The sequence below is a fragment of the Scardinius erythrophthalmus genome, assembly GCF_964197995.2.
Source record: "Scardinius erythrophthalmus genome assembly, chromosome: 1".
Lineage (NCBI taxonomy): Eukaryota > Metazoa > Chordata > Actinopteri > Cypriniformes > Leuciscidae > Scardinius > Scardinius erythrophthalmus.
Window position 1 is genome coordinate 56130497 of NC_138221.1, and position 27363 is coordinate 56157859.

Below are 27363 nucleotides of genomic sequence, written 5' to 3' on the forward strand. Positions count from 1 at the left end.
AAAATAAACGCTGGAATTTCAAAAGAATGTGAAGTATGTGAAGTTCATGGGTTCAGACTCTTTATAATATGTCCAAGAGTTTTACACACTAGTCTGTTATTTTAGGGACATCGATGTTACATTTTCATGCCCCTAAACATGACGCTTAACAAATCGAACTGCAATTGGATGCTTTACATGTCAGTGAGACGGCCTCTTGGTGGTCCTTGGCCAATGAAAGCTGCCTTGGATTCCAGACCTTCAGTCATCAGTCTGAAGGTCTGGCTACCGAGACTAGTAACGTCCTACCAGCCACCTAGCAAACATTCAGAACACCCTACTAACCAGCCAGAACCCCCTATCAACACACTAGCAACTATTCTGAACTGTCTAGCTAGCATCCAGAACACTAGCAAACAATATTTGAAACAATATTTCCTTTCACACATACTTGTCTGTATCATTTTTGGAAGCCGGCTTTTTTGTGTGCACCATATCTTTGCATAAATAATACATGATGGTGCCGGTTATTTCTTCATGCCTTTTTGAACTTTTTTCATATGCTGTACAGTCTGCAAATGCCTGTATTTGTGTTCACCTAGTTCAGAATCTGCCATTGTTTTTTATGTAAACGCGCTTGACGTACGTCTTCAACCGTTGCGCTCGTGTCTTGCCTCTTTTGTTGTGTCTCGTGCATGATACGGCATTCTATGCAGTGCTCAAGATAAAAGAAGTTCAACTTTTAAAAAACGCACCTCTAGACCTGCGCAACGATAGTTTGACAGGTCTTGCAAATTACCGGGCTCTATGATACATCATCTATCCTGTGTCCAAAATATTCCCAAACCATGGATGTTGATTTTTTTGGGCCAAGTCTCCTGCCCTGAATTAACCTGGTTCTGTGCTTTGTTCCATGTTGTAATGGTAAACCCGCTCTGTTCTGTTCACGCAGGCCTGCTGCATTCATATTCCACACTGAGGGGACTGGTGAGAAAATCGTTCTTTCTTCGGTTTAGAAATTGCACATGCTCACATTGCGATTTTATGACGATTTCAATTAATCGCACAGTCCTTGTAGAAACCACCTAGCAATGCCCACAACACTGTAGCAACCACGTAGCAACACCCCAGCTACCACCCATAATACCTTAGGAACCATACAGGGGTGCATTTCCCAAAAGCATCGTTAGTCATCTATGGTCGCAAGTTCCGTCGTTATTGGCATAGTTCAACGAGTCAGTGTTTCCCGAAAACATAGTTCCAACAAACATTCGCAAACAGCATCACAAAGTTGTGTGGTTGGAACGACAGCCTTCGAGCTGTGGTTAGAAGCATAGTTTCTTGTGTGCGTGACGTGTGGAGTCAATAAATCCTTATCTTGAGCCAAATAAGCAAGCTGACTTATTTTATTTAGAATACATTCAAATGTCGTTTATGACGTTTAGTTCTCTTACGAGAGTTCTCTCGTACTGCGTTCGTAGAACGCTGCGGGAAAAGTCTCTTTTCACGAAATACTGAAGCAAAATTATCCTTAATTTTCATATTTGTAAAACGCATTGCGGCAGTGCACAGCCATGGCGAGACGGCTCGCTCACTCATTGGCTGTTCTGCGGCAACTGCATGAGCCTATCGAGCGAGGGCTGATGCAACATCAGACCAATGAGAGTGCTTCGCGCGCTCCTCGTCACATCCCGCCGAAACGGGTGTGGCCATCCCCTATAAAAGGAGCTCGAGTAGGCTGATTCAACTGATTTTCATCTCTTCAGCGAAGCTCACGCATCGCTGGATCACGGAGAAGCAAGCGTCGTCGAGGCAAGCTTTTCAGCGGGACGAGCCCTTGAAGCCGCTGGCCTTCGCCGCCTTCTACTGCCGTACCTGCTGCGCTTTCCGGCGCTTCATATCCTTTATCTGCTCTGTTTTGTGTATGTGTGTGTGCAGTGTTCCCGAACACTCACCCCTAAAAGAGCCGCGTCTTTTTCAAGATGCCATCCTGTGGCTCGTGCCGAGCCCCGCTCATCGAGGGAGACCGCCATGTTATTTGCGTCTTCTGTCTGGGCGAAGAACACGCAGCGCTCGCGCTCGCTGACGGCGGCTGCCCTCACTGCGAGCTTTTGCCGATGGCGACTCTGCGGACTCGCCTGGCACAGTTCTCCGAGCCTGCGCCCCCCGCCGCGTTGCCGCGCCGTAAGAAGCGCCGCTCGCAGCGGGCCCCGGAACCCACCTCTTCCCGACAAAGCTCGCCGGCTCGCCCGCCAGCTTCACCGGCTTCCCCCGAACACTTCCTGATGCTCAGCGCCCGCAGTCTGCCGCCGCTTCATCTGAGGAAGTTGTTTCTGAAGTCGAGTCGGTCGAAAAGGATTCCTGCTCTCTGCTAGCTTCAGGCAGTGAAGACTGGGCGAGCTCTGCGGATCTCACGCCTCCTGCCCGAAAGCCGTCGGCTAGAGCTAGCATCGAGAGGGAGCTCATGCGAGTACTCGCGTTGGCCGCGGCGAGCCTCGGCCTCGAGTGGTCTGCACCGGAACTCCCCTCGCGCACCCGGCTTGATGGTAGCTTCCTCCCTGGTGAGCGCACTTCTCCTGTGTCTAAGCCCGCTCCGTTTCTTCCTGAGCTTCATGAAGAAGTGGCGAAGGCCTGGAACGCTCCCTTTTCTGCACGAACACGTTCGTCTGTATCCCCAGCATTTTCCTCCCTGGATAATGCTCAGGACCGAGGCTACCTCACTCTGCCGCCGGTGGAACAGGCGATAGCAGCCCACCTTTGCCCGCCCTCTGCTGGACGGCGGACTAAGCCAGCGCTGCCGTCAAAAGCCTGCCGCATGACGTCGTCGATGCTCGCGCGGATCTTCTCCGCCGCTGGGCAGGCGGCATCGGCTTTGCACACCATGGCCACGCTTCAGGTGTTCCAAGGCGATCTCCTCCGCAAACTGGACGAGATAGGACCTGAAGCTATCTGCATCGCGGACCTGAGAAGCGCGTCGGATCTTTCCCTCCGCGCTACCAAGGCTGCAGCACAAGCCATGGGACGCTGTATGGCTTCCGCTACCGTAGCCGAGAGGCATTTGTGGCTGACGCTCACGGAGATGGCTGATGCAGAGCGCAACGCGTTCCTCGACGCCCCGCTATCCTCCGCTGGCCTTTTTGGATCTTCTCTCTCCGAGCTCGTGGAGAGATTTTCCGAAGCCCAAAAAGCGTCACAGGCGTTCAAGCACTTCCTGCCGAAGCGCCCCAGTTCTGCAGCGGGCCGTGAGAAACAGGCCCCTCGGAGCTCACAGCCTCAGCCCCCGCCTTCGGCCGCCCCCTCACAGCGACAGCAGCGCGGATCACGCCCTCGCTCTCGCTCTACTAGCCGCCGCCCCACTCACCGCGGGCCGCGACCAAGGGTTGTGTTGAAGCCGGAAGCCCCAAAGAAATCCTAGCACGCTAGGAAAGCGCAGGTGTGTAAGCCCCGTTGCGACCAGGGCCCTCACCAAAGCGCACCGCTGTCTCAGTCCCAGGAATTGCGACTGCTTCAGCGCTCTCAGCAGAGCACAAGCCCGCACAGCTGCCCGCTTGCCTGCACACAAAAGCCGTTTTTACGGCTACCCAGATAAATCCCGAAAAGAGTGTATTTTCTGGTGTCCCGGCCAAGGCCGATGGTGCTATAAATGTAGTGTTGATGCCCACTTCTCTGTGCCCATCCCTACACACAAGCACAGCCCTGCACACAGGGCCCGTACTCATAAGATCGATGCAGTTCGGTCGCGCCCCAAACATAGTCAAAGTGCCCACTTCCCAGTGCCCACAAACGCTATGTCTGGCGAGCCACAGGCTCCCTGTAAAAACGGGACCTGTGCGCGCCCGCTCTGTTCAAGCAGACAGCGCGGCCAAAGCAGTAAACGTGCCCGGTCCCCGCCCACGTTCACTTGTAGGCTGCATGAGTCCCATGAGACCTTCTCAGACCTCCCCCGCTCAGATAAGCACTGTAGCGCGGTCGAGGATGAGCGTTTTGCGCGCTGTATTACGCGCGCTCCCCGCCTCAAATGTCTCAGGCGTAACGCCTATGCCAGCGCACCCCGAAGCGCCGCTGTCGCACAGCGAACAGAGCGCGCTTCGCATCCAACCCCTAGCCGGCCATGCAGACGCATGGGCCGCGCTTCCAGGGGTTTCGGACTGGGTGCTAGACATTATAAAGAGAGGCTTCTCGCTACAGTTTTGTCGACGCCCTCCACGCTTCACAGCGCGCGTCGAAACTGCGGTGAATGCAGAAGTAGCACACCTACTTCGCGCCGAAATATCAAAACTGTTGAGCAAAGGGGCGATACAACATGTATCCCAAGCTCAAAGCGAAGGGGGGCTATACAGCAGATACTTCCTAGTCCCCAAAAAGGACGGTGGTATCAGACCCATACTAGATCTAAGACGACTAAACAGAGCTTTAGTGAAACGCAGTTTCAAAATGCTCACGACCAGCAAAATCCTCGCGCACATTCGCCGAGAAGACTGGTTTATGTCGATAGATCTAAAGGACGCGTATTTTCAAATACAGATAGCGTCACGCCACAGGCGATTCTTGAGATTCGCCTTCGAGGGTCGGGCATACCAGTATACAGTCCTGCCATTCGGCTTGTCCCTGGCACCCCGTACATTTACGAAGTGCATGGACGCAGCGCTCGCTCCCCTCAGACTCAGGGGCATGCGAGTGCTGAACTATTTGGACGACTGGCTGATCATAGCTCAATCACGATCTCAGCTCGTGGAGCACAGAACCATGTTACTCGATCACCTCGAGAATCTTGGTATCACGATCAATTGGACGAAGAGCTCCCTGAACCCCAGCCAAACTATATCGTTTCTGGGCATCGTTCTGGACTCTCGTTCTATGACAGCGCAGCTGTCGCAACAGCGCGCGCTGCGCATACAGCACGCAGCGAGGTCCTTCCGCTGCGGTGCGATTATCCCGCTCAAACGGTTTCAGAGGATGCTGAGCCTCATGGCCTCAGCATCATCAGTTCTCCAGATGGGCCTGCTTCGCATGCGCCCTCTGCAGTTCTGGTTGAAAGCGCGGGTGCCACGCGGAGCGTGGGCACTCAGCCGATTGCGCCTCAAAGTCGATCAAGACTGCGCAGCAGCCCTGAGACCATGGGCGGCGGGCGATTGGTACCGCGCAGGTGTAAGCCTGGGGACTTCCTCGAGAGTGAAAGTGGTGTCTACGGACGCATCCACCTCGGGATGGGGAGCGCCGCTCGAGGGCAGGCCGTTCTTTGGCCTTTGGTCAGAACGAGAAAAGCTCCATCATATCAACTGCCTGGAAATGCTAGCAGTTAACAACGCGCTGACGCGCTTTTGTCCCCACATCAAGGACCAACACGTCGTAGTCCGCTCGGACAACACGGCCGTGGTGTCCTACATAAATCGCCAGGGCGGTCTCGGATCCAGTTCCCTTTTCAGGCTGGCCGAGCGCCTCCTAATATGGGCTCAGCGCAACCTGCGCTCGCTGAGAGCGGTGCATGTGCCCGGGACACTCAACCTGGGTCCAGACAGGCTGTCCAGGAACAACGTTCCCACGGGCGAATGGTCTCTACACCCACAAACAGTCCGGCTGTTGTGGCAGAGATTCGGCAGGGCGGAGGTGGACCTATTCGCGTCCCCAGAAAACGCTCATTGCCCCGTGTTCTTTTCGAAGAACGACAGCGCACTGTCCCACAAGTGGCCGCACTGCCCGCTATACGCGTTTCCCCCAGTCTCCCTCCTACCTCAGGTGCTGGAGCGAGTCAGGGAAGTGAAATGCCCAGTACTGCTTATAGCACCGTTCTGGGACAACCAAGCCTGGTTTCCAGTCCTGATGCAGTTAGCAGACTCCGCTCCATGGCCAGTGCCATTGAGGAGAGATCTCCTCTCGCAGGCCAGGGGCTCGATTTGGCACCCACACCCAGAGCTGTGGTCCCTTCATGCGTGGACGCTCAACGGTTACCCGTTAGTCTCACGGATGGAGTGCTGAACACCATCACTCAGGCTAGAGCGCCTTCCACCAGGCGGCTTTATGCCTCGAAGTGGTCGGTTTTCTCCAGCTGGTGTACAGCTCGGGGCCTGTCACCCCTCGATTGTGAGGTGACGGAGGTTCTCTCCTTCCTACAAGAGCTGTTGGACAAGGGCAGATCCCCTTCCACGCTCAAAGTCTATGTGGCGGCTATCGCAGCGTGCTCGACAGCAACGCCAGGCCAGTCACTGGGAAGGAACGATTTAGTCATCCGCTTCCTCAGGGGAGCTAGGAGGCTGAATCCCCCCAGACCTCCCTCAGTCCCGGTGTGGGACCTTTCTACGGTCTTGGCAGCCATGAAAGGTCCCCCCTTTGAGCCTATCCAATCTGTCAGCCTCAAACATCTGTCTTTCAAAACGGTGTTTTTGATGGCCCTCGCTTCGGTGAAGCGCATAGGCGATCTGCACGCGCTCTCTGTGAGTCCAACGTGCTTGGAGTTTGGGCCCAATGACTCCAAAGTCATACTCAAACCTAGGCACGGCTACGTGCCGAAATCCCTCAACACTCCGTTTAGGGCTCAGGTTTTTTCCCTGTCTGCCCTGCCGGGATCAAACGAGGAAGGGGACTCGAGCTGTCTTTGCCCCGTTAGGGCTTTAAGAGCTTATGTGTCCCGCTCCGCTGCCTTCAGACAGACGGAGCAGCTCTTCGTCTCGTTCAGTGGACGTTCCAAGGGAACGGCTGTTTCGAAACAGAGCCTGTCCAGGTGGGTGGTTGACGCCATAACAATGGCTTATACCACCAAGGGCCTTCAGTGCCCCTTGGGCATTAGAGCGCATTCCACGAGAGGCGTTGCCTCATCGTGGGCCTGGTCTAGCGGGATTTCCTTACAGGAAATATGTACGGCGGCGGGCTGGGCCTCGCCGTCTACATTCATAAGGTTCTACAACCTAGAAGTTCCCGCCTTGCAGGCCAGGTTGTTTTCGGTTTAGCCGAATCAGCTGTCTAACCAGGACACTGATTTCGCAGGCGCACAACGCCACCGAAGACTTCACCGCACTTGCAAGCCAAGTATTTTCGGTGTATTCGAGTCAGCTGTCTAAACACGGCACTGATATCGTAGACGCACAGCGCCGCCGAAGTTTTCTGGGCAGAATTGTGTAAGACCCATGTTTTTCCCACATTAGCCAGGCTCCCTCCTGCCTATGTGATGTTATATCGCGTCTAGAACGCACCTATTTGGGCGAAAGTGTGTAAGTCTCACATTTCCCACATCAGCCAGGCTCTCCCTGCCTATGTGACGTTGTATCGCGCTTAAGGGTGCATCCATTTGGGCGAAATTACGTAAGACCCACATTTCCCACATTAGCCAGGCCTCCCCCTGCCTATGTGATGTTATATCGCGTCTTAGGACGCAGCTATCTGAGGGTGGTTTTCCCCCCCCCCCCCTCCAGACTCTCCGAAGTCTACCGGGTGATTATGCACTGTATACCTGGACTAGCTTCCAGTGGTGGGTGTTTTCTCATCCCAGCACGCACGGCGTCTTACAAGTGGTTCCCGCAGCGTTCTACGAACGCAGTACGAGAGAACTCTCGTAAGAGAACGTACTCGGTTACTAACGTAACCTCGGTTCTCTCTAGAAGAGGGAACGAGTACTGCGTTCCCTGCCGTGCGCGCGGTTCGCTCTGGTTCGCTTCGGCGATGAAAACCAGTTGAATCAGCCTACTCGAGCTCCTTTTATAGGGGATGGCCACACCCGTTTCGGCGGGATGTGACGAGGAGCGCGCGAAGCACTCTCATTGGTCTGATGTTGCATCAGCCCTCGCTCGATAGGCTCATGCAGTTGCCGCAGAACAGCCAATGAGTGAGCGAGCCGTCTCGCCATGGCTGTGCACTGCCGCAATGCGTTTTACAAATATGAAAATTAAGGATAATTTTGCTTCAGTATTTCGTGAAAAGAGACTTTTCCCGCAGCGTTCTACGAACGCAGTACTCGTTCCCTCTTCTAGAGAGAACCGAGGTTACGTTAGTAACCGAGTACGTTTGTCAAGAGATTTAAAGTGTCAGTTTTGAAGAGTGCGCATGTGCGAACGTGCTCTAGTACGTAAGAATGAGCCTATGACTGAATCTGGAAATAGAGAAAATTTTGAAATAGTCCTCAGATGCCATATCCGTAATTCATTGCAAAACATCTAGCATTAATTCGATCTCAGACAGATTCATTAAAAGTAGGCTAGTTATTACTCCACCACCTGCGTGACATCATTAACCAACGTGGTTGAACGACCAATTTGCGACAATATGGTTTCGGGAAACAGTTGTGATGCATGGTAGTTAAGCAGCGGGTTACGTTGTTGTACGGGAAACGCACCCCAGAACAGCCTACAACAGTGGCAGCAGGTTTTGCATGAGCACTCATATTTTCTTTCAAATCTTACTTTATTCTGCTTATTGTATGAATACATGCACTCACAAATGCTCCCTTTATTGCCCACATTAAACCCCACTGTTGTTTTCCAGGGTTGTAATTGTTGTTGTGAATCCAGACTGAAGATCTCGGTGAAGGCAGTACTGTTTATTTTTCCTCAGGCATTGTGAAATAAACCAGAGCTCTAAAAACAAATAATGTTCAAGTACAGAAACATGAGCCACTGTAACGCTCCTAAAGGCACAGATTTAAGTTCAAATCAGATGTGGTTGGGAAACATTTTAAGGGTATCGATTGCATTTCTCTGAGCACGTAACCCTGTTGATGATGTGCAGAAAAAGTGTTTTGGATGGCTGTTCTACTGCACATCTTGCTAATGTGAACTGGATGGCCATTTCTACCACTTCAGTAATGCATTAACTGTCTCTCTAAAACAGCAAGAATGTGCACTTCATATTGATTTCTTGAATTACTTTTTGCTTTTTAGAGAGAGGACAGGAAGGGGACGGGGATGGGGAAATGTAGGAGTCCAACTTAAACTTGTGTCGTCTGCATGAGCATCATAGATCAGAGACTGATTTGTCAAGTAGGACATGTTCTTGGATCAACATCAGGTTGGTCCTGGTATAACATTACTATCAACCAATTTTTTTTCTTTACCTATCAGTTGTCTATGGTTTAAAGGGTATGACACAGTTTGGGTTTGTTAGATAGGGTTTATTTAGGAAAATATGTTCCTGCATGGGCAAAAATAGTCACAGTCACTCATGTGCTAATGGACAGACATTACGTTCAAGTGTTTCACAGATTTTTTGTCACCAGTTGTATTATTATTTCCACTTTGGTTGCAGAAGTAACAACATAAACTTGTGTAGGTTCACCGTGCTTTTGCAATGGTTGTTTCAGCATTTATTATGTCTTTCATGAGGGCAGAACCGACATTCATCATTGATAACAGCTTAAAATGAGAAAGATACTGTAATATGCATCTTAAAGTGAGAAACATATGTAATATTTTTATTCTAATTTATTCATTTTTGTTTCAGTGTGGTTAATGTTAACTAAAACTAATTTGATTAAAATAAAGCTGTAACAAAAAAAAGTGCAGGTTGATGTACTAAAATTACAAAACAATAAATGACTACAGCTAAAATTAAAACTGAGAGGATATTTTTTTTTTTAATATTAATAAACACAATAGTGTATAAATAATACTAAAATAACATGTATTTATTCATATATATTTATTTACATTAATTTATTATTATTCTGTTTTACTATTTATATACATTGTTTGTTGCTGTTGACCCTAAAAAGCCCAACCGTTGATTTTTAAACCCAACAGTTGGGTTTGTCCATATTTGACCCAAGCATGGGGTTGAAACAACCCAGCACTTTCTCAGAGTGAACTCCCCTTTTTTGCAGCACCTGTACTATTGTACAACAAATGATTTAAAAAAAAAATAATTCTGATTTGATCAGCTGGTAAAATTGGCTAAAATCTGATTTTAATTTGATTTCAAACCAACCACCTTTTGGTTTGTGCTTGTAAAAATGTGATGTATTGGATTTTATGTGTTTTGTTCTGTTCAGATTTTTTTTTGTGCTAGTCTAAACAAGGTCAAAAAGATGGAGACAGAATAAATATAACATGACTATGTAAATACCACATGACGTCCATTTTTATAAGAACAAAGCGTGTGACTGAGCCGCAGTTTTATCCTATATGTACTGTCTCTTTACAGTACCAGCTCTTATCCAACATGAGGCCAGTGATCCTGCAGGCCGTTTCTCTTCCATCTTTATTTGTTTGTGATTAATTTGAGTTGGATTTGTTTTGGCCCGGCTGTTCTTCCATCTGTCACAGCTGCGACAAAACGCGAGGACCTGTCGTGATGGCCACTACCCATCCGCCCACTCACTGCTGACGTCACGCGTCCTCTCGCCACTTCTCGCCATCAATGCTCTCGTAATCCTCCCTTTTTTAGTTCCTTGCCATTTTTAGGTTCTACACTTCCCCAGAGGACATCATCTTGTGTTTGCGTGTATTCAGTGATGTTGCTTAGAGACTTCATTCAGAATACAGTGTTATTGTCTGGCTATAGAAAAGCACAAACAGTCTCCGTCACTGCTGTTAGACAGTGTGAATGGATTTATTGGAGCAGTCGTTAATCACTTGTGATTGGATGTAAGTTTCGATTCGACATTCATAATCGAGGAAACAGGAAACAGGCCAAGACTGAGGAAACAATGTAATGTTAATGAGGCACAACCATCGCTGAAAGGTTTTTCATTTCAGATATCTACACAGAAATGGCCCTGTTTAAATGTATTTGTTGACTGTGGCAAATGGATTGGCACTGAACATAATTACAAAACTAGTTTGAGTAACTAATGACAGAAGCAAATAGATTATATACAAGACCTTGTTCTTGTATTACGGTTGACCTATTTGAAACTTCTTGCATACTTACAGCTGCACATAAAGAGATAAGACGAGCGTGTTTATGGCATTCAGGGACATTGCAGATGCAACACGTTCAACTTCATTGTGAACTTACCTGTGGTTCTTGAAGAGAGAGTATTTATAAGTATCACTTAAGTGATGGTTCATGGGTCATGAATGGCCTATTGTGCAATTTAAAACTGCAACCTTTAATTTAGACCCGCAATTTTCTCCTGGCAGATGTAAAAAAAACTTAACAGGTGAAAAAAAATCCCATTGACTTACATTGAAGGAGGGACCCTATAGGCATTCCTTGAGACATAGGTGCCAGTGAAGAACACGAGATATTCGCCATTCATTTTAACCAATCAAAAAATCTATTTAATTTCAGGAACCTCTCTGATTGGTGGATCTCACATCGGGTCATAATACTCACTGTTCTCCTGTTATATTTAGTATTACAACATAACAACCTGACACAAAAACTTGAGCTTTCAGTTTTTGACATGATACTAAATTGCATTTTAAGTAATTAACTTCAAAATCATCAGATTGATACATCAGCGAGAGAGAGAGAGAGAGATGCGTAACTAAACTCATGGAAAGAATGTGGTTTTGTTTGGTTGATTTTGGTAATGTATTTGCAGTCCGTTTGTTTCTCGTCGCGAGACACAAAGAACTTTTGTGTAATGAATTCATCAAGTGCATCATCGCAGGGGCAGTACTCTTGAAAAACTAACACCAAGTATAACTAATTATTGAGTAATTCATTCGATTTGAGGGGTATTTGTTGCGTATATTGTCATAGAACAGTCATACACCACTCACATTTACAATAGTTGTAAAAAATAGACTTTGTTTTGGTCAGTTCAACGCTATAAACTCTGAAATGTGTTCAATTTATAAACCCTTTTTGTTCATGCACGAAGAACATAGAGGAACAAGCTCTATTGCAATGACAGTGATTTGTTATTCATGTGAAAAAAATACAGCTCTGGTTTAATGATGTCTGAATCTGAACTTCCTGCCAAATCCTTTTTTTTTTCTTTTTTTTCTGTGTATGTGTGTGTGTGATTTGGTATTGTTATCATAGACTTAACTTGATAAAGTTCTGTTGGTTTCCCACAGGATAGTCGGACACACTGAGCCATACACTAAACTATGCTGCAAAGGCTTCTGCATTGACATCCTGAAAAAGCTCTCTCGCAACATCAAGTTCTCCTACGACCTCTACCTGGTCACCAACGGCAAACATGGCAAGCTGGTACGAGGGATCTGGAACGGTATGATCGGAGAGGTGAGGAAACAAGCCAGTTTTCTTTTAAAGGAAAAAAAAAAAATCTTTTGACCACATTTACCTTAATACACATTACTGGTCTACTTTTGAAAGATTCATTGGTCCTCCACATAGTCTTGCTCCACCTCAATGCCACCAAGCCCTTATATTTCAGCCCCTCTCCTCCAACAATCTGTCATTTTGATAGCACTTTCCAATCAATTTCTGATGCATAAAGTCAAGTCCCGTCTACATTTTGTTTAATTTTGGGAAATAAAATACTTAATATTGTTTCATAACAGTAAGGAAAATCAGTCACAAATGCCATTTCACATTGACACAATTTTCGCAGAAATCTATTATCTTAACACATTTCTTTATTCAGATTCTTTATCGCCATCCGTGTGATTCCAGAAAGAACATTTAACATCCATGGAACCTTTCCATTGCACTAAATGTTCTTTATAGTGGAACAGTGTTCTTTAGATTCGACTTTTAAAATGTTCTTCACACTAAGAGAAAATGGTTCTTTTAAGAACTGTTCTCTGAAAGGTAAAATGGGGAACCAAAAATGGTTCCTTTATGGCATCGCTGCGAAAACCCTCTTTTGAAACCTGTGTATATGGCAGATTCTAATGAAAACTGATTCTACAAGTGGTTTAGCATATTTGATGTCAAGCCAACCAAGAAAACAAAAACTAAATGTTTATGAGAGAAAGACTGTTGACTCCAAAATGGATCTAAAAGCTTTTTATTGCAGGGAACGTGACTGACATTGAAATGACACAAACAACCTTGTAAATAAACTTCTCCATCAAGTAAGTTGAGGTCTGATGCGTAGCAGCGTCTAATTTCAGCATCAGAGTTTCAGACTGTGACATGCTCCTGCTTTGTCCTGTTTTTTTTCTGGGATTCAGAAAAACTATTGTGCTCAGTGAGGCATTATTCATGGTGTGGATTAACCAGAGAGAGAGAGAGAGAGAGAGAGAGCCTGTAAATCTGCAAACACACACACACACAGCGATTATTGGATTAACACAGCCACAACAAACATGTTTACTGACATGACATTAAAAGAACCGTTCACCCAAAAATGAAGATTCTGTCATTTAACTTAATGTCTGCTATAGATGTCTAGACACTTCTTAATTAACCTCTATTGCATAATAATTAAAAAAAAAAAAATTCATCTTTCTTCTCAGGTATTTTATAAGCGAGCGGACATGGCCATTGGCTCTCTGACCATAAACGAAGAGCGCTCTGAGATCATTGACTTCTCTGTGCCGTTTGTGGAGACGGGCATCAGTGTGATGGTGGCCAGGAGCAATGGAACCGTGTCTCCGTCAGCCTTCTTGGGTAAGAATTACAACTGTAAAACAAACTAAATTAGCACTTTTAATGAACAGTACCCGACTGACATTTCTCAGTGATTTTACAGTATTCAAAATCATAGTACTTCCGGTGTAAACACAGGAAAAACAGCACAGTTGGTCATGTTTTTACAGCTAAAGCAGGTGTAAAATTGGAGCAATATTACTGTAAATAGTATTGTGTATATATTATTGAAATTAGGCTAAACTCGACCCTTCGATCCCGTTGCTAACTCAAATAAGCTAGACAGGACATCCTCGATAAGAATCAACTGAAGTTTTCCTTGAACAGTGTTATATTTATTAAAATGTGCTCATAAAATGGCAAAAATTGGTTGGAGGTTATTCTTACGTGGGCTGGAATGAATTGTGACACTGAAAGGTAGTTTTGCATTTAAAGAATTTGAAATTACACCGCAGTAATTTGATTGCAAATCAGATCAAAAGCTGCAGGGTTTAAACCTACAACAGTGTTGTTTTAGTTATATTTATGTTATTTTATACCATTTTTAATATCTTTTTAAAATATTTTTATATTTTCTCTTTTCATTTTAAATTTAGTTCAAGTTTAAGTAATTGTGTTATGTGCTTTATAGTTTTTGTTATATTATTATTTTATTTTTTAATATTTCTATTTAGATTTATTTTTATTTTAGTACTTCTGTTATGATGGTGAGGTAGGAGAACCCAGGCGCAGACAGAGTACACTAAACACACGATTTATTGAAGACAAAAAGGGGAAAATAAAGCCCACGATGGGGTAAAACAAGACAAGGCAGAGGATGACTAACTAGACTATGATCTTGACAGATGACTAGACGCTAACTAACAGCAAATACACAAACAGGATCTTCACTGGACTCGTAACTAAGACAAGATACTCACAGGTAATATTTAGCAATGACTCACACGTAACTATAGCAAACACATGCAGGATTCACAGAGTGTAACATCACAGCAGGTTTCACACAATGAATGACAGCATGTAAAGAGTAACAATGAACCGGCACAAGACAGCAAACACAAGGGGATTAAATAGGGAGACTAATGATAACAGGTGACACAGGTAAAGCAATAATGACAAAACGAGGATAACAAGGGGGCGGGGCAAGAGAACGAGACAACACAAGGCCCAAACAAATGGCCATGTGCTTGTACACAAAACATGGGTCTGTCATGATCCTGCCTCAAAAATTAAAGAATGACAAGGACTAGATGGCAGAATCATGACAACTTCAACAAACATTTTATTTCTTCTTAAGTTTTTCACCTAATATTTCTGTCTATTTTAGCTTTATTTCAGTTAAAAAAAACAATGTTAATAGGTTTAGTTTTTTTTTTTTTTTTCACAGCCCAGTTTTTTAACAACTACACCATTGTTGGTTTGGGAATCTTATATCCTGTGTTGAAACTATTTCATTTTCACCAGTGTGGTCCGTTAGCCATCCCATAAATCCTTTTGCACATTTTTCCATTATACTGTAAACAATAAACCTCCCCAGAACCCAGAATTCATAGTAAAATACAACTGCATACTGTCATTTCATAAAACAAGTTATAAATATTTACAGTGCAGTCTTACTCGTGTGTGAGAGAGTGTTTCTCTTGTTTAATGGGATATGAATCGTGTTGACTTTAATTTGCACCTCATTCTGCATGTATCGGAATTTAAAAAGGCTTTGCATTCCTACTAGAATAAAAAGTGTCATTTGGCAATGGCGTCCTTTGCTTCATCTGTCTTTGTCTTGTCGTCTCTCTCTCTTTCAGAGCCCTACAGCCCTGCGGTGTGGGTGATGATGTTTGTCATGTGTCTTACAGTCGTGGCGGTGACTGTGTTTGTGTTTGAATACTTTAGTCCTGTGGGCTACAACCGCAGCCTGGTCAGTGCCAAAGGTCAGTGTTCACCGCCTCTACTAACACTTCAGAAACAGTGGCAACCTGAAACTCTGTTCATCAATCATGACAGGTTTGACAGAACATAAGCTAAGAGAAAAGGTCATTCGTGTAATTAGAGGAACATTTTAGTGCTCAGAGACTGTGCTTTCATAGCTCAGGTAAATATTGTTTAATTGAACTGAATCTTGTCTGTCATAAAATTTTGGAGATATAAAAATAGACACAAATGAGATATACAGTAAGGGCTATAGAATGAATGTGGATACTTGCTTAGATCAGCTGGTTTTGGAAGAGCTTGTTGAGAAATGTATGAGTTTGTATTGAGATGTTTTGATGGCAGACTTAAGAATTTGAGCACAGTTTGAGTTTCTTTACATGAGATACACATAAGATTATTTAGGCCTTTTTCTCAGGAGAGAAAGAGGATCTAAGGAGCAGGATACTTCACTTTCTAATTAATCTCGTTGCTTATACATACAGCACATTTTATTTATGAATGTAAATGACCTTGAAAATAATAATGTTTACTGTGATGACAATGGCTTTTATTATTCACCAGTGAATTATTTAATGGAGTGTCTATTTACACCAAGTACCAATAGCCCATCCTGTTGGCAGAGGCTATTTACACTAACTCCGCCCACCATTGTCTGAGCCAGAGAAAATGACAAAATAAACCCTTCTGATAACAGGAGCAGTGGCGTGGAGAGTAGGGCAGGTGGTGTTAGCTTTTGACGCGATCTGCCTTTTCCAAACTCATTCTTCTCTTTTTTCCATCATATATCTGCTTGGAGAGTTGTTTATTTTAAATAAACATGAAGAAAATATTTGAAAAGTGTAAATAAAGTGCCTAACGGGTATTTAATAGTGGGAATAAAGTGTTTATTGGGTAGGTGTAGAGGGCAAGGACAAGTTAATGTCCCAATAATGCAGCTTTCATTTATGATTTTAACTCATATAATCATATACACTGAATATGTTGTTATTGCGTACTGTTTTATAATACACTGATGTGCAAATAGTATCTGCCGCTTTATAAGTATAAATAGCATCTAACAACTGTTTACACTTATAGTGCAAAGAAAATACTGCTATTTTCACTTGGTGCAAATAGCATCTGATCTATTACTGGTAAAATACGGCTATTTTCACTTTATATAAATAAAAACCAATAGACATATTTCTAAATTTAACCCAACATCAACTATACAATTAAAAATGATGAAGAAGCTTTATATTGTGTATCTCAGATCCAGGTGGGCCAACGTTCACCATCGGGAAGTCAGTCTGGTTGCTGTGGGGGATCGTCTTCAACAACTCAGTGCCCATTGAAAACCCCAAAGGCACCACCAGTAAGATCATGGTGCTGGTGTGGGCCTTCTTTGCCGTGATCTTCCTGGCCAGCTACACGGCCAACCTGGCCGCCTTCATGATCCAGGAGCAGTACATCGACACTGTTTCTGGACTGAGTGACAAGAAGGTAAGAGCTGCCAGCGTCTCTCTTAGCCAAAAGGCCATTCTGGAGCGCGAGTTTTAATTAAGGTCGTCACTCTGTGGAACTATAAAAGGGATTTGGGCTGATGATATGTGTGGATATGCACCCTTTTATGATGAAATACTGTGATTGGAGTACTAATCACTAATTTGTGTTATTTTAATACGACATTTATGGACAGTTTGAAACATTAAAGGCATAGTTCACCCAAAGATGAAGTGTCATAATTTACTCAGTTGTTCCAAACCTGTGAAATGTCTTTTTTCTGCTGAATACAAAGGAAGATATTTGAAGAATGTCATGTACTGTGAACTGGTTACTGTGTTCAGCAGTACTGATGGCTGGATAAAATAATCAAGGATTGTGTTGAGTTTTTGAAATGTGTGTAATTGCATGTTAATTAAATTTTGCTTAAGCTAACTAGTTACCTAGTTATCCTAGCTATATAACTGTGTGACACTGTTGGTTGTGTAGAGATACATCAAGGTGAAGTGATTTACGATGATACTGAAAGCTGTTAGAACTGACAAGCTTCAGATGGAAACTGTTAGATAGCAATTTTGAAGACAAAGTGAGACTTTAAGCCACAACACAGTCATTAAAGAGCCACACGAGTTGACTACCAGGGATTTGGACACTGACAGCGAGATGTTTTGCTATGAATTCAGATTCAGGAGTGTGCCTTGGAGGCATTACACAAAGAACAAAACGCCTGAAGGGCAAAATAGCCAGAGGGCAAGAATATCACTTACAGATCAGACTGTTGCTTTGAAACTGCAAACTTTGATAGATAAACATTTTTTTATTTATATACTACAATGTTGACTCATTTTAATAATTAATAATTTATATTACTATATAAAAATCATACTTTTATTAGAATAAGAGACAGGGAGAGAGTGAGTTTTATATGTGAATAAAAGCCTAAATTCAATCTGTTCATCATATAAAGCGATCGAGTCTCTTCAGAAAATTTGGACTAAATCGCTCAGATCATATGGATTAGTTTCACGATCTCTTCATGAACTTTTTGAAGCGTCAAAGTTGTAGTTGCGTAGCTGTCAGTGCGTGGAGAGTCAGAAATCTCTCAGATTTCATTTAAAATATCTTAATTTGTGTTTCAAAGATGAACGAAAGTCTTACTGGTTACTTTTTATTTAGATTTTAAGTGAACTAACCCTTTAATGCACAACAGTTATGTCAAAACAAGTATAGATACATAAATCCCTAGAGGAAGCTATTTTTTCTTAGTTAGCAGTAGACTTTTAATGTGGTCAGGGCCATGGGACAGATGAAAGACAACACTTATACTGTCTTCTCTCAGACGACAGCAACTGGTGCTGGAGTCTGTCACATGTCCTCAGCCAGAATACAATCACATGCTCCTGTTCCTTAGAGACTGTTCTCCTTCATTCACACTACTGTTGCAAGGTTACCTACATTACAGCACAGTTATTCATGCCTTGGGTTCTGAAGTGCTGTCTTAGTGGCTATATTACATTTATTTGATATGACATTAACTGCACTTAATGAACACGGCCAGAATCACGTAAAAACTAAATGGGGAGAAATTTAGCAAGGGGAAAGTAATATTGAATTCCTTGGATGTTTGGCCAGGCAGCTGAGATAATTCCTCGTCTTTGTGAGGAAAATCTGAGGTTCAAATGTTAGAATTTAAACAGAGCACAGAATTAATTGACTGAGAAGCACTTGGGGGTTGAGACAGAAAAGAGCGTTGATGACCCAGTGGCTTTGGTCCGAGCGTTATCACTGCAGCCATTTTTTCCAGCTTTCTTCCTGAGGATTAATTTCAGTCATTTTCTCTCTTGGATTTAGATTGTATTTAATGTAGCATTTGCAGATACAGAATCGTGAGAATCCTTGGATGAGGGTGAAGACGAAGGCTGAACCTAGAATAAATTCCCATGCAAAAATCCAGCTTAAAGCAAAATCAATCACGCTTTCTAGCAGCATAGCTTTCCCAGGCAAAAGCCATTACTGGGATATCTAGCGGTGCTGGAATCTATTGAAATGCACTAATCCTTAACTAAGTAACTCATCCAGGGATGTATTTTTACCACGTGGACTGTACTTTGTTCTTAAAGTTCAATTTAAACATGCTAACTTGTTGAAATTCTAACTTTCAGTTCCAGAGACCGCAAGACCAATATCCTCCATTCCGGTTTGGGACCGTGCCCAATGGCAGCACAGAACGAAACATAAGGAGCAATTATCCCGAAATGCATTCCCACATGGTTAAGTACAACCAAAAAGGTGTGGAGGATGCTCTCAACAGTCTCAAAACTGGGTGCGTTTGCTGTAGTTTGTCACCTGAATCTCTGAAACAAATCTGCCCCCTGCGTATTATCTTCTCCACTAACATGCATCATTTCTTTACTGCTAACAGGAAGCTGGATGCCTTCATATATGATGCAGCTGTGCTTAACTACATGGCCGGTAAAGACGAAGGGTGTAAATTGGTGACCATCGGTAGCGGGAAGGTGTTTGCCACGACAGGCTACGGCATCGCCCTTCAGAAAGAATCTCGCTGGAAGCGCCCCATAGACCTCGCTCTTCTTCAGTTCCTTGCAGACGGTAACCTCAGAAACTTACATTACCTAAAGGAGCTCTGCTTCAAAAGTCTGACTGAAATGTATTATGTATTATCGCAGGTGAGACTCAGAAGCTGCAGACAGTGTGGCTCACTGGTATCTGTCGTAACGAGAAGAAAGAGGTGATGAGCTCTAAGCTGGACATTGACAACATGGCTGGAGTGTTTTACATGCTTCTAGTGGCTATGGGTCTCAGTCTGCTTGTCTTTGCATGGGAACATCTACTGTACTGGAAGCTACGGCATTCTGTCCACAAGTCTGAGCGTTTGGACTTCTTGCTGGCTATTAGCAGGGTAAATTTTATGTGATCAGTTTTTACGAATCCAGTCTACTATATGGTGCATAATAAACATACCTTAACAGAGACTTTAGAAACATAAACGTGGTGAAATTGATTTTCAGGGGAACTCCAGGCAGTGAATGAGCACCAAAAGTCAAGGAAAAAGCTGTTAAAATTAAATGAGGGTCTTGGGGTTATGGCATAGCTTCCAAAGCCCTTTTTAAGCACATTCATAAGCTTAACAAACTTGAAGACCTCATTTAAAGGTGGAATATTACAAATGCATAGGCAGCTAAAATACTTTTCTATTGACTACTTACAGCCACTTTCAGAGATAATTATAATACTGATAAACAGAGAATCTTATCAGCCACTAACAGTTCTTTGGATAATTAACCACATGTAAAATCAGCTAATAGAATTTTGATGTGGTAAAAGTAATTTAAGACTTTAATTCATATAGGTAATTGCAGAAAAAATATAGAAACTTGATTTTGTCAGACGTTTGCCATTCATTAGGACTGTACTTTATTTTCTCAGTAAGACAATATACAATGGATAGCTTTTAAGGAGATAGATTGTATGATATTATGAGGTGAAAAATTGAATAATTCTGTTTGCTATGGCACAAAGAACTGTTTAGGTGAATGCACTCCAAAATACCAGGCTCAATTTTCCTTATTTCTTCCCTGAAGGGAATCTACAGCTGCTTTAACGGTGTGGAAGACACGGACCGTAAAGGGAACATGCAGAACCCGGATGTCACCACCAGTTACACTCAGGCCAACATGCTGAAGATGCTCCAAACCGCTAAGGACATTGTCTCATCTGCAAGAGTTGAAAACTCCCTGGACAATGCCACAAAGACCATAGAGAACTGGAGTCGACGTGACCCAGAGTCAGCCAGACCTAGTCTTCCTACCTGCCTCATAGGAACGGACTTCAGCCATAGTCGCCTGCCCTGCATCGCCAGCGTTGCTGACAATCACTCACCGTACCCTCAAAACGTGGACAGCACCACTCAGCACTTGCTGGAGAAGCCTCATGTGGGAACACGGCCTACCTCACTGCGCTACACTCTTCCCGCACGCACCAGCCACCACCACATCTATGAACGAACGCTACCCATATCTAGCCTCAGTAGTCCCCATATTGCCATGAGAGACCCACCACCTCCTACAGCCCCAAAACCCCACGTGTACGTGGACCAGTCCTGTCACCACCCTACCTCTCGCTACGTCTCTTACCGTGACTTTCAGGTACCGGACATCTTTGTGGAACACCAGGAACCTTCGGGAAGCCATAAACAATACATGGCAGGTCTGGGTCGCAAAAATAGGTCTCATAGCTACGTAGCAGCATCTCCAGAAACTCGACGGAGGGACGACTATGATGTTCCCCAGTCCTGTCTGGCTGAGCTTAAAAGCAACCACCTTTTGGAAAACCATTCCCATACCACACCCTGCATAAGAAGCCACTTCCAGAGACCCGGCTCTAGCTGCAACTCCTGCTCCAAGTTGTATCTAGAACCGGAGAAGGATGACGTTCCTCTTCTGGGGAAAGATAAAATGAACCGTCGCGCCTCTTTTCTCAGGGCTACGTGGGGTGGTGACAGGATCCGGCAGCTGGATGAGAAGCCCTCCACCTCTGCATCTTCTAGCAGTTGCATCAACATGCCTGATCTGTTCCCTCGAGTGGTGGTGACCAATCCCAAGCCTTCGAAGATGTATGGCAGCGCTGGTAACAACCTTCGCTACAACATGGCTGTGGAGCCAGCCTATCTGGACCCAGCCCACATGGGCTCCTACCCATATAAGACGCAGAAGCTCAAGTACTCAAAGTCCATCCGCCTGCCTTCGTACCGGGAGGCGATTCTACAGAATACGGCATCCCTGCGACGCTCCTCTTCCACACTAGTGCACGGACACTACTCAACGTTCCTGAACTCTTACACAGACCTGCCGGTGTACTTGGGTCCTCTACCGCAGGGACCTGCTCACTTCCATGAGCATTCCAAAGACACGTGCCACCTGTTTCCATGTGTCAACCATTGCCCGGATAATGCCACCTTGGTGCCCCGGTTAGGCAGCAGACCTGTATTGTACCAGAACACTGCTATTGGAAGTTATGAGGGGGCTGGGCGCTCAAACGAGGAGTCATTGCACACTGTGCCATTCTCTTCCGTGCGCAGGGACCGCAGGCAGGTTCTAGTGGCACGGAACGTACACAGTCCCTATGCCCCACGGCCCTGGGGTAGGGTATCAAGTCTGGAGTCAGAGGTTTGAAGACCTTTTAAGAGATCTCCAGAGACTGTTTCCCCCAAACTGTGAGGGTAAAATGCTGGGGACTGCTCAACGCAAAAAAAAAGCTTAAGGTGGTAATCTCAGTGCAATAATACCCTAAGACAGCAGGGATGGGAGGGGGGAATGTACAAGTGATTACTGTGGAGACTTCTTTCAATATAGTTTAAAAAATAAGAGTAAAAATAATAATGAACTGTTCTTAATCTATAATCTATTGATTGTTATTTAAACTGTTTTTAAATGCCATTACACCAATTACACTCATTCTCTGCAAACAATTGGATGTAGCATGTTTTAAGGCAGCTTTAAAACCAAAAGGGTTTGAATTGAAAATCTGGTTTTTATTTGTGCCAGGGCATTCAGCCATTTTGAATCTGGAGAACCACTGGAGAATTTTATAACATAGCCACACAAAAATGTCTTCCAAGAATTTTCTAAACCCAGGGGTTTGAGAAAGCCATTCATTGTCAAATTTTGTCACTCCACTGATGTAATTAAGATCTGATTTTAAGAATGGTGAAGAATTGATTTACCTTCTGTAGTTCCACAGCTATTTCACTGTGTAATAAACGATGGGATGGCCTGAGGGCCAATTGAAAATGACTACTGTCTTTGTGTCTTCTGCAAAGGAAAAACCAAAGTAGAGTAGAAACGACTCATCAAACAGCTGCATGTTCAAAGTCATTAGACATCTTCTTGCAGAAATCTCAGGCATTTTGTACTGTAATTAACTGCTTAATCCAGTGAACAATATTATAGACACTTTCACTTAATTGCCTTGGTCACCTAAAGTTCTTGGGAATATAGAGTCTAGAAAACCAGTCTCTACAAAATGTTGCATGCATAGAACCACATAAACGTATGCCAAGATTATATATGACCTAGGAGGAAGAATGTTTCATGAATACAATTTCACTCTTGATTCGCTCTACATAGTGGCAAATGCATTACTATTCATACTTGCCAAATGGAAAAACCATTACATCTACAGATTCTGCTGTAAATCAGTGTAGGGAATGCATGGACTGCATTAAAAAGGCATACACGAACACAGTATGATATTAAACAGCGTTTTTTTATTTGCTGACCTCATGTTTTGAAGCAGCCTGTGGTGAAGTCGATGCATGGCGAGTAGGTCAAATGCTGACTCAGCGTGGCAGTTGCATACTCTCCGAGAACAGTTTAATCCATCTCACCTTCCTATGTCTTTAAGATGTGACGTGGGTTGCTAACATTCATCTTTCCTGTTGAGTACCATTGTGGTCTTAGCCCTTCCTGAGGGCCCCAGGAGGACTGGAAGGGCTCCAGCGCTCCGCCTGTAAAGTGCAAATGTCAGTATAATCACGTTTGGACGAATAGGCTGATTGACCCTGGGGAATAGTATGCTTAATCACCCCAACTTAGGATGATGCACATCTGGGCAATGAGCCAATAAGCAGGGACACGATATCGACCTATAGCATCCTAACCTTCATTTAGTACCCTTGAGATGGAACAAGATGCAAAAGTGACCACGAGGATCAAGCTCTTGAATGAAGAATGAAACCTTGAACTCTCCTTTCAGCTGTACCAGGGGTGTGGTGGCCTGGTGGAGAGAGAGAAAGCACGTGTAAAGGCCCGTTCACACCAAACACGATAACTATAAAGATAACGATAAAGATAACTATATATGCGTCCACACCAACAACCGATAACGGTCTTTTTATTCTAAGCACGCGCGCGCCCGCGCTGCGGTTTCAAAGTAGCGAAAATGGATGACCTGCTAGAATGGATTCTGATTGGCTGTCAGTGTTTTATCGTTCGACAGCTGGAAAAAAAATCGTTCTGAAAGTGATCCCAACGATATCGTTCCTCATATCTTTATCGTTATAGTTGTGGTGTGAACTCTGTTATTCTTTAATATGGAGAACGATTTTTAGAATTATATCTTTATGGTTATCTTTATAGTTATCGTCCTTGATGTGAACGGGCCTTAACAGTGTCATTCAAAGCTGCTGACAGAAGAAGCTTTTCATTAAGGGAGATTTGGTCTATGTATGTGTGTGCGATTCATTTTCCCGGCCATTGTTATCAGAACAACTTTATCCGCCAACTTCCCAATCACAAGATTTATTGTCTCATCTCAAAAAGAGAATGCAGTTAGCATGGAGAAACAATCTGAGGCTTATCCTCTCATCTCCGCACTCTGATCTATGATGGTGTTTGTGTGAGCTACAACATGAATAATCGGACATTGGCAGATACTAGTTGATGACTTTGAGGGTCATAAATGTACATGAGTGAGAGAGAAACATACGATGATAACTAGGACGTGATGGATGGATCTATTTCATCAGGTCCTGTGCAGCACCTCAGACGGGGTTTCAGGGGGAAATGGGTATGGCTGAAGAGCAGAAGGTTAAGGTTTCTATGATAACTTTTGAAGGAAACAAAAGCAACATCAGTACTGAAAGCCCTTCACAGCTAAGATTTATCAAAGCTTGATGATAGATCCGTTCTTCAGGCAATCAATTTTCAAGCCTATATGAGCTATCATTTTTCATAACGGCACTGAGATGAATAATGGTTTCAAGAGGCCTTATTTAATTGTATCTAATAAGAAAGGTGGGATTGTTGACATGGCAGATCATACAATGTCATTATAGCTGTGATTAATGAATGCTGAATTCTTTTGTGTAGTGAAATAAAGGAAGAGTTTGCAATTGTATGAGTGGAAAGATCGTAAGATCAAATGTAGGACGGTTTCTATACAACATATTATAAATGAGGCCCTCTGCATCGTATTAGTGCAGATAGTAAAGACCTCATCAACAATATGGTTGGCGGCCACCCAGGTTCTAACAGACCCTGGCTGCAAAATGTAAGCACTGCCCTTTCCGTGTGCATTGGCATGAGCCTCGATTTTGTGGGCAGATGCCATGACATCTTGGGGAGCTCATCAGTGTGCACCATGAGTTAGGTGGCACATGGGCAGTAAAGCCAGTGTGAGCTGGGCAGCGGCAGATTGCGGACCATGATGGCATCTGATCTTCATCATCCATTATTTTATGGGCGTGCAGATGGATCTGGCTCCCATCGGGAGGTCCCTCTCTGCTGGCAACGCAAATGGCCTCTCATGGGTGGTTAGATGAGCTGCTCGGATAATGGGTCAAATAACAGCATAACAAGATTCATCATTTTTCAGAAGAAAATCTGAATGATGTTAGGCCTACATGCTAAAGTCACAATGCTGGTTCTGGGCAATGTTCATTTTTTACACCGTTTTCGTTTTTTATTTAGTCAATGAAATTTTAGAGTGCAAAATATTTAAACATTCTATATAGACCTTGGCCGTTTCTCAATATGCGTTCTTGTCTGTACTTGCGTTCTTGTGGACTTGTGAAACGTCATCAGTCGCTGCCCAAGTACCGTCCCAATACACAAGTTTGCATTTTGGCAAGAACGGTTAAAAATCCCGGAAGTGTTCTTGACACGTCCATTTTACCGAGGATACATAGGTTGGTAACTTGTGCGAACTTGACGGCAGAAATATCCCAGCATTCATTTCGGCATTCGAGGAACGAGAGGTCATTACAGCAAGTCGTTTTTCTACAATTTTGTACGCTATTTCATCACTAAATTCACTTCTGAGAACATTTGATGCGAGAAATCAACTGTGTAGATTTCAAATATTGGCATTTTACCTACCTACCAGCGTAGGTAGCTTTATTGTTATGAATATACATAACAGTGTACAGTTGTAGAGTAATCCCTTGAGCTGAGGGTAGGCTTAGTCGATAAAGCCTGGCTGTTATCGTCAATAATTCTCGTTATGTTTGGACTGCAGGCGGCGTCTGTGCGGGGGTATTATTGCGTAATACCAGCAAGAACACATCGTCTCAAACTGTCAGCAGCGTTCTGTGTGCTCGTCACCTTGTGAGTTCATTCTTCCAAGAACAACTAGCAAGAGCGTTCTCCCCAAGAACACAAGTCCGTTCTTTGCATTCTTGGTTTTGAGAAACACCCCTTATGCGCCAGAGAAATTAGGGCGCCGCCATCTTTAGAATATTGTCTTTTAACTTCCGTTTTTGTGGTCGCTCTGTATATTTCTATGGCATTGTTGTCCAGGAATAATTAGGTTTTTTAAGTGGATTTACTTAATGTAAAGTTAACGAAAGTTATCATGAGGACTGTAATGTTTTAAGCAGATGACTTAACAAATGTAAGTCGACCGGGAAGATTTTAAAACGAGCCGTTGATTAATAAACACGCAAAACGCTTGAAAATACAGACCGGAAGTCAAAAGACAACGAGCGCAGCGCTGAAAAGGGGCGGGGCTACATAAGGTCTAAACTAATTTAAACGTAAAAATGTAACTTGTTATGAATTCATGCTTAATTATTCATTTTTCATGTTTTGCGCGTTGTTACGACAAGCCTGGTACGTTCGCGTTATTTTTCACATATGCTGTAGGCTAATGTGTATGTTCTAATCTTTACTGATTAATCTCGTATGTAGGCAAATATGCAATTCCCACTAGCAATTCAGAATTTCCGTTTTCTTCACTGTTTAGCTTCAGCTCACGCAGGACAGTTCTCAAATATAACTGACTATCATCATCAAAAATTATTTTGTGTTTTGGAATATTCTAATATTTTTGACGAATAATTTCACACTGCCATCAGAATCAAAACAGCACTTTTATGGCTTTGTCCCTCTTTTTCAACGAAGGCCATTATCACAGTGTTCAGTGTATACCAGAGTGAGTCATAACATCCATTGATTAGATTTATATTTCTTTGGGGACAGTGCTTTGCTTCTGTGTCTGGGCAAGCTGGCATCTCTGTGCTCCAATGAAGTGGCACGCTGTCACTTACACAGTTCCAACAATTAACCCATGCAGTATTTGAAGCACTCATTCTGATGTATTGAATTTGAGAGGCACCCTAGTGATCTTCTGTCATCTCATCACATGTTAATTTCATGATACCGGTACTTCTATATGCCAATATCTACACGCACACACACAATAATTGATATTCTTTTCAGAGAGATCTGCGATGAAGCAGCATTCCCTGCACATCCTCGCCCTGAATAAATTACCTCACACTCCATAAATTTTCCCAGATGTTAAGAGTCACCTTGAGAATAGCTCTCCGAATCCTATCAGTAGAGGAGGAGAAAAAGAGAGAGAGAAATGGCTTGAGGCTTGAGAGAGAAAGAGGACAAGTCCAGCAGACAACACAAAGTGAAGAAAACAAAGATTAGAATTGTATGCTAATGAAAAAGCGTGTGTAGGCCTACACATAAAATCACAATAAAGGCTGCCTCAATGCGTTCAACTTAT

At 43.8% G+C, this 27363-nt stretch overlaps 1 protein-coding gene across 1 annotated transcript in view; it reads left to right on the top strand.

Moving 5' to 3' along the window:
- Positions 1-22019, top strand: part of grin2ca (glutamate receptor, ionotropic, N-methyl D-aspartate 2Ca) — a gene marked incomplete at its 3' end in the record, with an annotated part of 70535 nt that extends 48516 nt beyond the window's left edge. The window contains exons 6-13 of the mRNA XM_081361347.1: positions 11934-12102; positions 13284-13437; positions 15219-15344; positions 16598-16827; positions 18990-19150; positions 19250-19437; positions 19515-19747; positions 20430-22019. Coding sequence (XP_081217473.1) covers positions 11934-12102; positions 13284-13437; positions 15219-15344; positions 16598-16827; positions 18990-19150; positions 19250-19437; positions 19515-19747; positions 20430-22019 — 2851 coding nt within the window. The remainder of the gene's footprint in view (positions 1-11933; positions 12103-13283; positions 13438-15218; positions 15345-16597; positions 16828-18989; positions 19151-19249; positions 19438-19514; positions 19748-20429) is intronic.
- Between the last annotated feature and the right edge of the window lie 5344 nt (positions 22020-27363).